This window comes from Anastrepha ludens, chromosome 3 (genome assembly GCF_028408465.1).
Source record: "Anastrepha ludens isolate Willacy chromosome 3, idAnaLude1.1, whole genome shotgun sequence".
NCBI classification, from domain to species: domain Eukaryota; kingdom Metazoa; phylum Arthropoda; class Insecta; order Diptera; family Tephritidae; genus Anastrepha; species Anastrepha ludens.
In genome coordinates this window covers 50,984,838-50,997,731 of record NC_071499.1, presented here as the reverse complement: position 1 = coordinate 50,997,731, position 12,894 = coordinate 50,984,838, and the positions used below count along the sequence as shown (strand labels likewise).

The window sequence follows — 12,894 nt, the reverse complement described above, 5'->3', positions numbered from 1 at the left end:
AATTGAATTAAAAATATTTAAAATAGATTTGCAGGCGTGAACATTTTGGATAAATGAATAAAACAAATTAAAATTAGTGAACTAACAAAATTCGAAATAAAAATAAAAATTACAAAAAAATAAAATTTTAAGGACATAAATTTAGGAAGTAACGTCAAACAAAAAATTCAAGTCTCTAAATTTAAGCTTTTGGTGTTTTAAAAGGATAAAGAAATCAAAAATGGAAGAAATTGAATATTTTAGGCGATTAAAATGAATGCGAAAAATTTATATTTGGATAAAATAAAATTTAAGTGAAGAAATTGAAATTAAGCCGAAAAAATTTTAAGCAAATCTCGATGTTTTAAATTAAGGAAATGGCATACAAAAAGTAAATTTTAAACCACTTTTTCTGGACAAAATAAAAACTAACAAAAAAAAAAACAATTATGCCCATTATAAATTTAAAAACACACGCACACGCACACAAACACGGAAATTCCCTAGTCCAAAACACGCATAACAATTTAGCTGAACAGTAAAAAATATTAGAAATTCAATTAAGATATTAATGCGAACCTCTTTCACTTTCGTGTCTTTTACTCAGCAAACAAAAAGAAGTTAAATTGACGTATGTGAAATTAAAAATAAAAAAAAAAAAAAAAAAACAATAAAAACACTTAAAAAATAATTAATACTCACACACAGACACCACTGTCGAAAGTAGTAAGAAAAAGAATCAAGTAAGTCAAATTTTTAAAATAATTTATGTATGTTCAAAAGAGAAAACAAAACACAGGAAAATGTTTCAATTCCACCGGTCCATAATTTAGTATAAATTGAAGCTTTCTTTTTTCACGCTACAAACAATTACTGATGAAATTTACTATAGCGAAAAAATACAAACAATAAGTGAGAAATACAAAACCATGAAATTTAATGCCTGCCACAGAATGACAAAACTGTAAAAGTAAACACAAAAATAAAAATGAAAATCAATACAAAAAAGTTCAATTATTCCGTTCCAGTTTATCACAAACAATTATAAAAATTTCTAATTTAATTATTCAAACAATAATTTTACAACAACAACCGTGTAAAAAAGTTAAATTGTTTCATTATCTAAAGTAAAGGCGATTTTCTGAAATGTTGTAAAGAAAACTGACAGAGAAACAGTTTTGAATTCAATTGAATGTTAAAAAAAAAAACTAAATACCGCAAAACGTACACACTTAACAGATATTATAAAGCCGATACAAAACACTGAATGAATAAATAAAACAAAGAAACAAAATGTATACATACATGGAGTTTTATATATGTACAAAAAAAAAAAAAGAAAAAAAAAGGTATTTTAAATTTTTTAATAGAGGGAAAAGGTAAGTATGCTCACAAAGCCATTTGCAATTTTATGCTGTACTACCAAGAATGATGGGAAAAGAGATTGTGCCTTCCGAATTCGCCGTGTCGTAAGCGTGGGAACACAGCTGAAAGTGTCGTACGGGAACACTCCTATATCTATCCCTTTGGCAACATTGAATTCATTATTCATTATTCAATTTAATTTAGCGTCGTTATTCATTCTACGAAAGAGATCATTCTAGCGTTCAAGCGTTCTTGAATATGACAAGACATGTAAAAATAGAGTTACTTTATAATTATAAATTTTATCTTAACTGTCTTGAATTATACATCGCAAATAAAGAGTGTTCATTAAAATAAAAAGTACATGTGGAGGTTTTATTCCCCCACAAGGGGAATTACTTTTGTTTGTTTTGCATTGCGAAGGGAACTGACGTCAGAGTAAAGAAACTGTTTTTTAGTGACACCACCTCCAGTACTCAATTCGCCTTGCTGTGCGTCGCTTAGTCTTGAAATTTTGATAGACACACCTATCTTTTCTTACGTAAACGACAAACTGGGGTAAGTTTTACTACAATTCATAAACTTTTTTCCACAAACAGAGTTAAAGTTCTTATGTACACTTTTTTTGTAAGTATCTATTTACATAAAATAAATTTAAAATTTATTGTTTACTTTAATTTATTCAAAGATATCACATAAAGAAAATTTGTATTAGAAATAGGCTTGTGTTCTAAAGAGAAAAAAAATCGGAAAACTACGGTGAAATGATTGAAGTGCCAGTCTGGCACTCCTCAAGTAGTACTAAAGCGCCGTTTTGATACCATTATAAGACCTCCAACAGGCAGATATCTACAGCCAGTGCTGTTGATATAATAGAGGAGATTGATTGGATTTAGGCTGGTGCACTGCCCCAGGCTGCCGAAGAAAGGAGCGCCCAGTGACCTTAGTGGTCTAACTGCCGAACCCGGACATTTACAGACAAAGTGCTCTACAATCTCCTTCTCTGAAAGGACCCCACAGCTTCTGTAATAGGGGCTAAATGGTAACCCTAGCTTTTCCGCGTGTGTGCCGATCATCCAGTGACCAGTAAACACAGCTACGAGTTTGGAAATTGAATGGCGAGGAGTCCAAAGGACTTTTTGAGTCCTCGTATATCGTATTGGGGCCAAAGGATTTTCGAAATAGCACATGAAGAAATGAAACCCCCTCTTTTCTGCGCTTTCCTGAGAAATAATTTGTGCAGTTCCCCTCTGACCACTGTCAGGGGGGTGCAGATGACCGTGTAGGAGGCCTCTGAGGCCAATTCAGTCGACCCATTCCTGGGAAGCTTATCAGCTTTTTCATTTCCCTCTATGTTCCTATGTCCTGGAACTTAGATCAGAGAAATGTTACCTGTTCCATTTCTTAAGGAGTGATTTCCTTTTAGAGCAATAATGCCAAAGTGGTATAGAAATCGGGGTGGAAAATTTGTATCTAATTTGTATAAAGAAATAATTGATTTTGATGGCGATGGTAGTGTCCTAGACAATTTGTATGTCTTTTGAAGTTGACTTTATATGCAAAACAGTAAGCGAACTACACACTGGGGTAAATTTCACCCAATCACTTTCTTAGATCTGCATAAATTCGATGCTCACAAACTACTGAGGTCTTACTGCTTGAATTCGAAGAGTAAAATCAGCGTTGCTAAAGTACAGCTAACGGTATATTTGCAAATGTCAGCATAAACAAGCCGTAACCCGTCAAAGATTTTGTGAGATGACTCGCACCCCGGTGTGTCTACCGAAGGTCGAGTGAAAATATTTTGAAAGTGTTGCTGTTATACGAATATACTTAAATAAGATTTCATAAACAAATACTACATATCCCGTTTCTTTAAAAAGTGGAAAAAATTGTCGATCTAATTATAATATTTGCAATACAGTAGGTTCTGTTTTTATGCGGCTTTTTTTTATGCGGTTTTGAAATAGTGCGGTTTTTTTTTAAATTACAAAATGCATGTCGACCTATCGGGAATTGTACATATAAACAAGATTCTAAACCAGCTAAGCAAAAACTTATCACAGATTACATCAGAAATGCTAACCCTACAAGTATGGAAGATATATAAAGATATAATTTTCAAAGATACAATATTTTGTTTATGCGATTTTATTTAATTATTTCAGATTCATGCGGTCTATGGAACGTATCTATAGTAATAATATGGGACTAGTGCCCTTTTTTAAGCGATTATTTCAGATTTATGCGGGTTTAGCATTTGAGACGTATCTATAGTTTTACTATAGAACTAGTAGCTTTTTTTATGCTGTTTTTTTTGTATGCTGTTTCTTGCGGAACGTATCTACCGCATAAAAACAGAACCTACTGTATATCGCTTTTTTGTCAAACGCAAATGGTCCGGCAGCAACGCGCATAAAACTCGGCAGCGAATTGAGAAACATTTGTTGTCTAGCGATATGTTGCACCGTGTTTTATTTGGCGTATAACTTATGAATATTCCCAAAACAGTTTTCTTGTGATCCTGCTGGTTTTATAAATTGTTGTTTTTATAATAAATTATTATTTATTATAATATTTATGGTACAATTGTCATAATTCCACATTTCAATTTATTTAAAATCGTATAAACCGTATGGCAGCGCCGGCTGTCAGATTTTGTAGAGTGTGTAGTAAATTGGATGGGCAGCACTTACGCAATTGGAAAAACCGGCTGATGATAAAAAAATCATCGCGCATCCCAATTCGATTAAACCAGCAGTTTTAAATTGAATTCGATAATTGTTTACGCGTTAAAGCAGAAATTCCCTGTTTAAAATAACCATCAATCTAGTATTTAAGCTGGTTTTTCGTTGAAGCAGTGGCTTTGTATATTCTCATACGGAAAAATCGCAGTGGTCAACTGGACATTTTTGTAACACGAATTCTCCAATAAACAGCTGGATCTGCCTTGTGTACTGGAATTTTTCAATCACTCGCCTTCAGCGTTAATTAGTAAAAATTTTACGCAAATTCCATCAAACTATCTACGAGTCTGCAATTAATTGCAGACGCATTACAATAGCAACTTGTGCACGAGCTATGGCAGAAGGTGGGAGTGGTAGCGATAGTAGTGTCGGCAGTGTAGTTTGTGTTGAAAATGGTGGTATGTGAATATAGTACATATTGGATGATTTATAAGAAAAGTAAATAATATATTGTGTTAATATTGAATACTATTATAGTTGAAGGTTCCGGCGTCGGTGAACATTGGCGTGGCTGCTCGATGGAGGAGATCCACAATGGTTTGAATGAATTTGAATTGGAGCATGTGCCAGCGGTGCGTCCCAGTGAAACACATACAGTACTTTACCATTGCCCGATACGTGAGCCAGACAGTGTGCCGCCACGACCATTGCGTGCACATCACAAGTGGGATGCGACACATGTACGTTTGCCTTGCTCCAGCAAAAGTCAATATCCTGTCACTGCAGCCGATGGAAGTTCCACAATAGAAGCACGTTGGGAAATGATTGAAAAAGCACTGTTGCAACCGATTAATAACAGTAAAGAACTACAAGCAGCCATTCTTTCGTACAATACAAAATATGAGAATCAATGGAATTTTCGTGCACTTCACAAACTCCTCGAGGATGATTTAGATGAGAGTGAAGCGCGAGTGTTCTTTGAGGACTTGCTGCCACGTATCATACGATTGGCGTTGCGATTGCCCGAATTAGTGCAGGCGCCAATACCTTTGCTTAAACAGGGCCAGTGTCATTCGGTCACGTTGTCGCAGCAGCAGATATCTTGTCTTTTGGCCAATGCATTTTTATGCACCTTTCCACGCCGCAATACCATGAAGAAGCGTTCAGAGTATAGCACATTTCCGGATATAAATTTTAATAGGTAAGTAAGCTAGTAAAATAACTATGTTTCACTAACACTAAAATCACACTACCTTAGGCTTTTCCAAAGCGGCGGCGGAGCAGTTATCGAGAAAATAAAATGTATCTGCCACTATTTTCGACGAGTATGTCCCACTGAGCGCGACAGCTCTAATGTGCCCACCGGTGTGGTAACATTTACACGACGCAGCTTAGCTGCCGGCGAATTGCCTAATTGGGCTGAAATTCAAGCACCACTGGGCGCTACACCGCTACACATCACTTCTGCCGGCACAATTGAAGATCAGGGCCTCGGATTGCTGCAAGTAGATTTTGCCAATAAATATCTTGGTGGTGGCGTGCTCGGTGGCGGTTGTGTACAAGAGGAAATCCGATTTGTAATTTGTCCTGAACTACTTATCTCCAAATTATTTACGGAGTGCTTACGTCCAACCGAGGCACTACTAATGGTCGGTGCTGAACGTTTCAGCGACTATAACGGCTATGCGGGCACATTTGAATGGGCGGGAAACCATGATGACTGCATACCACGCGATAGTTCACGACGCCGCCAAACACATATAGTAGCTATTGATGCACTGCATTTTATGCAATCGCAACATCAATATCGCGAAGATCTTATAAAACGCGAGCTGAATAAGGCGTATGTCGGATTTCAGCATACGCTAAGTACGCCAGCACCTGGCGTGGCTTCAGGTAATTGGGGCTGTGGTGCATTCGGGGGTGATCCACGTCTCAAAGCTTTGCTACAAATAATGGTGTGCACTGTCACCCAAAGGCCGCTTGTATATTTCACATTTGGCGATGCGAAGCTGCGGGACGAAGTGCATCGCATGCATACATTTTTACTGGAGCATAATGTGTGCGTAAAAGACTTGTGGAACTTGCTGACCAGCTATCAGAGCCAAAATATGACACCCAATGAACTGTACAATTTTATCTATGGATGCATTAGCAATACATTAAAGGTACGACTAGGAGTTGCAAGAACTCTTTATTATGCTGCATTTTTTTTAATTAGTTGCATTTGTATTCAAATATAATTTCGCACACTGCTTTGCTTTCAGCACAGTCCGAAGACGAAAACGATGTCACCAAAATGTAAGAATATACGCAATTTATTAACATGTTGGTTGAAGCCGCAACAAGCCAATGCAAGGGAAATGCCAGTTTCCTCTTCAGCTGCACGTCGAAGTAATTTGAACCAAGACATTTTCGCCTCCTCGGAGTCGGAAGTGGAGGCGGATAGTGTTCCGTCCGAAGATTCGATTGTAGCCGTAGATCCCTCGACCTCTCCCTCGGCCAGCAAAACGATAGCAGCAAATGCGCAAAGTATTGCTGCGACAGAGCAAACCAAGAGCTCGCAGTTACATGATAGTGTTGAAATGGCGAGGAATGGTAAAAAATTGTTAGCTGGTAAATTAGAAAGCGAGCAAACGGAATTGCAAATGAAAAAATCAAATGTATCACCTTCAACCGAGAAGCCTACAGGGTCACGCCAACGCTCACTGCTGGAAATGTTAGACCAATGCTATACCACAAATGCTGGCCCAGAAACCAAACGTATTTGTCTGAACAAAACTGGAAACTTAAAATCAACGACACCGACAAAGCAACAATAAATTTTTTTTAATAACAAATAACAAATTTTGAACACCAAATCAAAACGCATGCATTCGTGCATATTTTGTACTTTAATAGCGGATTTTATCATTGTTGACAATTCATATAAAAAAGTTGTATACACACACACACGCTTACAAACATAAGGATGGGTACTGTAAAATATTGTATGGCAAAAGTGCTTTAAATTTAATTTTTGCACAACCACCCGAACCGCAGCGGAGTGCATACAGGCTTTCGCTTGTATAAATGACGTTTCCATTTTCGCAAAAATGTGCCGCGAAACAACAGCCACAGCGAATGTATAGAACAAATAAGCACTAAGCATTGCACTCTTCAAAATGCGGCTAAAAATAAATGTGTACACAGTTGTGCTCGTACGAGTATGTATGTAAAATACGCGGCTACGCGTCATGTGCGCCTGCTACGGCTGTTACACGCTGCACTTTTGCACACACCCAGCCACTTGTGCGTCACTTATAATTTACGAAATGTTTCAAATGCTACTTGTAATTCAAGTTGTTTGTTTATATTTGGAAAATATTAAATGCTTTAAATTCCAGTCGTCGCTTAGTTGTTGATCGTAGCGAGCGAAAGAGTTTGTGACGTTCGCCGTCAGCGTGAAACGGGCGTGATACAGCGAACAAATCTCGAGAGTCAATTTTTTAAAGCCGTTTTCAAATAGTTTGTTTACTATCGCTTGATTGCCGGCGTTCGTACTGCTAATAAAAGGTTTTAGCATTCGTCTGAAGATAGGAGGCTGCCACGCTTATCAAGAGACAAAAGTTCAAAAACGAGATTAGCGTCACTTTCGTCAACATGCAATCTGTACGCGTCTGCGAAGTTTATATTTTATTTTAGACATGATGTTCTTTTTTTTTTAACATGCAGTGATGAACCAAAGTATTGGCACAGCAAAATTATTCAACTTTAACATATTATTTTTTGCCCGCTTGTGGAGTGATTTTTGATCACAACAAAACTCGCTGGACAGAAGGACAAATTATAAATTCAAGCGGAGCCGCGAATAACGTTGTAAATGCCAAAATCGTTTTTGAAGGCTTTGTGATTGTTTTTTGTTCCTGTATTTTTGGCTTGCCCAAAACAATGACATTAATAACTTATGCGAAAAAAAATTTGGAAATTTTTATTTCGAATTACAAGTAAGCGGTCATTTAAAATTTTTTTTCAGTGAAAAAACGTTTCATATCCCAAGCGCGACAGCAGTTAAAACGTTTTTCCACTATGCACAGCATCGATACTGATGGCTTTTAAAATGTTGTACCATTGAGCAATACGGCTTGTAGGAGCTCATTTGAAATGTTACTATCGCAAAAAAAATATTTATTTGTTTTTTTTTTTTTACATAAAGAGTATATTATACAGGGTGGGCCATATAGCGTTTGCTTTTTGAACCACCTATTTTTTTGAGAATGGTAACACAAATGACATGTCAAATGTGTTAATAATTTACTTAAAGGTTTGACATTTGCGAAATGGGACGCTCTACGCTTAAATAAAATTGGGAAATATTGAAAACCTATTTCCAAAGTGGTGAGTCTTCTTCTTTTTTGATTTTCACATCGGTGGCTATGTCAATAAGCAAAATTGTCGGATTTGGGGCTCAGAAAATCCACACGTTACTGTAGAGAAGCAAATGCATCCACAACGAGTCACTGTTTGGTGCGGTTTTTGGTCTGGCGTCATCATCGGGCCATTTTTTTTTTTTCGAAAATGAGCGAGGAGCCGCGTTTACAGTAAATGGTGAGCGTTACCGTGACATGCTCAACGAGTTTTTGTTTCCAAAAATTGAAGAGGATGACATGGACGACATTTGGTTTCAACAGGACGGTGCAACTTGTCACACTGCCAAAGTTACACTCGAACTTTTGGCTACCGTTTTTGAAAACCGAATAATCATCCGAAATTCCGATATCAATTGTCCGCCTCGGAGCTGTGATTTAAGCCCGTTGGAGTATTTTTTGTGGGGAGCCGTTAAGGACAAATGCTATGCGAACCATCCAGAGACGATTGATGCTTTAAAACACGAAATCGAAGTTGCCATTCATGAAATTGGAGCCCAAACAATCGAAAAAGTGCTTAAAAATTGTGTTGATCGAATGGCCTACTGTAAAGACAGTCGTGGCAGTCATTTGAACGACAATATTTTTCATTCATAAATGACAATGTTCAATCTTCAAAATAAAAAAAAAAGTTTGAAAAAATATTAATTCGTTTTTTTTTATAGCCGATTAAAAAAGCAAATTTTACATGGCCCATCCTATATATATTCGAAAGGGCCGAAATTATCTTGCTGCAAAAGTGATTAAAAAATCAAAAAAAGTTTTTTGCGATGTGGAATCAGCTGTATAAAGTGTACAAAAATTTTGATGACTTTTCCGACCGCGGCTTGAAGCGAGGATTACAAAAAGCAGGATAAAGTGATCACCCAAGTTTTTAAGCGGGAGCCTTCTTTGCGAATACACCAAAAACGCACAATTCTTGCTAAAAAGGGAATAGATGTGAGTATCAATACCATCGAACGTCGACTGAAGGAGGCGAACATATCCTACAGTCCCACATCATCAAAAGCACTACTATCAGAAAAACACATTAAGAAACAACAAAACAAGAAAATGATGTCGCAGTAATGAACTGAACAGTCCCCAGACGCCGACCCCATTGTAAATGTGTGGAGAATTATGAAAACGCATCTTGCAGGAAAGCCAGTCCACGATTTAAATCAACTTGTGCGTCAAGTTCGCAAAATCTGATCCTCTTTGTCGACGAGCTACGCAGAAAAGCTGGTTTAAAGCATGCCGTGAAAACACCAGGCCATACTCGACAACGATGGGGACTACACGGCTTATTGAGTAATTGCGACTCGTAGTTTTGTATATACTTTCGTGTAAAAAAAAAATTAAATATATATCTTTTATACTTCATGAATAATCGCGGAATCGATTTTTTTTTGTAATTAAACATCATAAAGAATGTTAAAGTAGTGGAAGTATTTTGCTGTGCCAATACTTTTGTTCATCACTGTATATTATGTAAGTAGTATATTTACTTAATAATCAGTAAAAATTATTTTTGGGGTATACTTTAATGTTTGAACCCATAAGCTTTAATTATGCACGTCAGCGTGCATTCATTATCTTAGTTGTTCGAGGTCCATTGCGGAGCATAGGGCTAAATCAAAATTTTTCCACTCCGTTTTGTTCCCTGCTTTTGCTTTTACTTGCTGCCACGTCTGGTTTTTGTTCACAACTTTTATATCACTTTCGAAGCAACGGCTGACCGGTTCTGCAGACCCTGGGGACTCCAGTCTAGATCTCCATGCCTCCTTGGTCTGGCCACCAAATGTGCAGGATGTCACTCAGGCTGCGGTTTACAAACACTTGCAACCATGTTCCACAAGCATAGAGAAGGACAGACCTAACATTTGAATTAAAGATTCGAAATTCGGTAAGCAGGCTAATTTGTTTAGACAGCCACACTGGTCGAAGACTAGCAAACGCGTTTCTTGCTTTCTGCAGCCTTGTGAGAACATCACTTTTGCATCTCCCCTCGGCCGTGAATTGGCTTCCAAAATATGAAAGCCGCTCGCTTTCTCAATGCTGTTCTCGCCAATATAGAAGGACGCGTTATTCGCATTTATCGCCAAATAAATATTTTGTTTCCTTTACATTCCAGTTGTTTTAGAGTGCTTTACAGGGTGTTGTTGTTGTAGCAGCAATACTAAACCCTGCCAGTGTAGTTTAAATCACCGGTCGTCTTCGTCTAACTCAACTAAAGGTAGGCCCAGGAAACTTGCTGTTTCGGCAGGTTGGGTCCAGAGAGAGACGAGTGTTAGATGAGTGAGTTTGGGAGGCATGTGAAGAGGTGGTTAGCTTCGTGCATGGTGCATTCACATGCAGGACATATGTTTGGTATGTCGGGGTCAGTTCTGGATAAGTAGGAGTTTAACCTGCTGCAGTAGCCAGAGCGTAATTGTGCCTAGGTTACGCGGGTCTCACGGGGAAGCTGGAGCTCTTCATGTGCTGTAGGTGGTGGTTGGACTCCGATTACGGCATTCGGTAGTTGGGAGCTTAAGAAGGTGGTAAGGATTTCCCGATGAAGGTTGTTTATTGTCTGCCTAAACACTGTCTGGTCCAGTAGTCGTCTGTTCGTTTTGTCCTGGATCTGGTCGGTCTAATTGAGTAGGTGCTTCCTGACGTGCCTGGGGGGTTATTCAGGTTCAAGCAGGTGTCTACATGGGTGAAATCTGCGGTAGCACCCAAGCAGAAACTGTTTGCTGAGCAGAGGTTGTGCCTTACAAAGTCATTCAGTTTGCTTCGCACGTCTGATCTGCGCTGAAGCAGTACCATATCATCGGCAAAATCTAAATCTTCAATGTTCAATTGAGATAGGATGCCACAATAATCCCCTTCTTTCTATATTATCAATTGGAGTGGTTGGAATTTCATCAATGACGACAGGAAAAGAAGCAGTGATAACATGCAGCCCTGCCTCACACCTGCTTCAATTCGTTTGGGCTCCGACAAGATTCCGTCAAGCAAAATTCGACCCTCAAAGGCTTCGTATTAAGCCGACCACCTTATAAGGGACTCTTTAACGTAGTAGCGCGCACCATATTTATTTGCTCGGCGATAATGTGGAGAGTAGCAATATGGCCGGTACATGATTTTTGATTGTGAATGCCAGCTTGTTGGCATCTCAAAGTGACATTTATTTTATCTTTGATACTGTCCAGAACGACTCTGCAGAGCACTTTTAGACTAACAAATAGGAGCAGAATACCCCTCCAGTTATCAAATAAAGTTAAATAGCCTTTCTTTGGAACTTTAACCAGGAGACCTTGCATGTAGTCCTTTGAAAATGATGCCGTGCACTCCCAATTTTCTCAAAGTTTTTCTGTTGAAAGTTCCGTATTCGCTTTGCGCATATCTGATATTATTTGGTCGATGCCGGGAGCTTTATTTGATTTCATTACCATAATTGCTGCTATGATTTTGCGATGTGTTGCTGCTTCAGAGTTTGTGCGCGAGATGCATCGGAGTTTTGTTGGTTGGTCAGCTAGTACATTCATGGGGCTCGCGCTGGGGGTAACATGGAATAGTTCTTCGAAGTGTTTCACCCAACGTAGGATTTTGTTTGTTTGTTTTTATTCGTTAGGATCCTACAACTTTTTGATTTTACAGGCAGTTCTGATTGCTTTTGATTTAGCGCAAAGCTGGTATTCTACATCATACAATGCCCTCATGCCTCCTGTGGCTGCCGCTATCTCCCCCTTGTTAGCAAGGTCATCTATCCACGCTCTCCTGTCGCTTGGGCATGCTTTCTTAACTTCTTTTACCAAGTTGAAATAAAGGGTTTTTAACAAGAGGTGTTATTTTGATACTCAAAGACAAATGCTATTTTTTAATATAAATGATCGGATGTTTATTTCACTATAAAGAGGAAGATATGCCGTTAATAGCAGAAAATAACATCAGGCAAATGACCACCACGACCACGCTTACAGGACAATATCCTTTTCATGGCATTTTCCATAACTGAATTGCAAAGTGGCTGCGCTATGTCCTCGATAGCCTCACGAATTCCATCTTTGAGATTTTGAATCGACCCTGGGCTGTTGGCGTATACCTTCTCTTTCACGTGGCCCCAAAGAAAAAAGTCACAAGGTGTTAAATCAGAAGATCTCGGTGGCCAATTGTGATCGCCGCTTCGAGAGATAACGCGGTCCGGAAACTTTTCCCGTAAAATATCAATGGTTTCGTTGCTTGTGTGGCACGTAGCGCCGACTTGTTGAAAATAAACGTTGTCCAGATCAATATCATCCAATTTCGGCCATAAAAAATCTTTAATCATCTCTCAAAAGCGCACTCCATCCACTTGTAAAACCTGTTATTGAAAAACCCATACTTCAGGGGGGTTTGATATTTAGGGGCCTCGTCCTTCCTTTCTCCAGCGCGTCTTTAGCACATCTGCGCTGTCCGATTAGCTCCCATGTATAGTATGCCTGAGTATGTATTCG

General features: G+C 38.4%; 1 protein-coding gene across 1 annotated transcript; it reads left to right on the top strand.

Annotated features, from left to right (window-relative positions):
• The first annotated feature begins 4,031 nt into the window (after nucleotides 1-4,031).
• Nucleotides 4,032-6,929, top strand: LOC128857931 (poly(ADP-ribose) glycohydrolase). Its single transcript, XM_054093787.1, has 4 exons — nucleotides 4,032-4,489; nucleotides 4,569-5,232; nucleotides 5,290-6,199; nucleotides 6,299-6,929. Exons 1-4 carry the CDS (start codon nucleotides 4,426-4,428, stop codon nucleotides 6,851-6,853), a joined length of 2,193 nt encoding a protein of 730 aa, XP_053949762.1. The 5' UTR covers nucleotides 4,032-4,425; the 3' UTR covers nucleotides 6,854-6,929.
• Nucleotides 6,930-12,894: the final 5,965 nt, after the last annotated feature.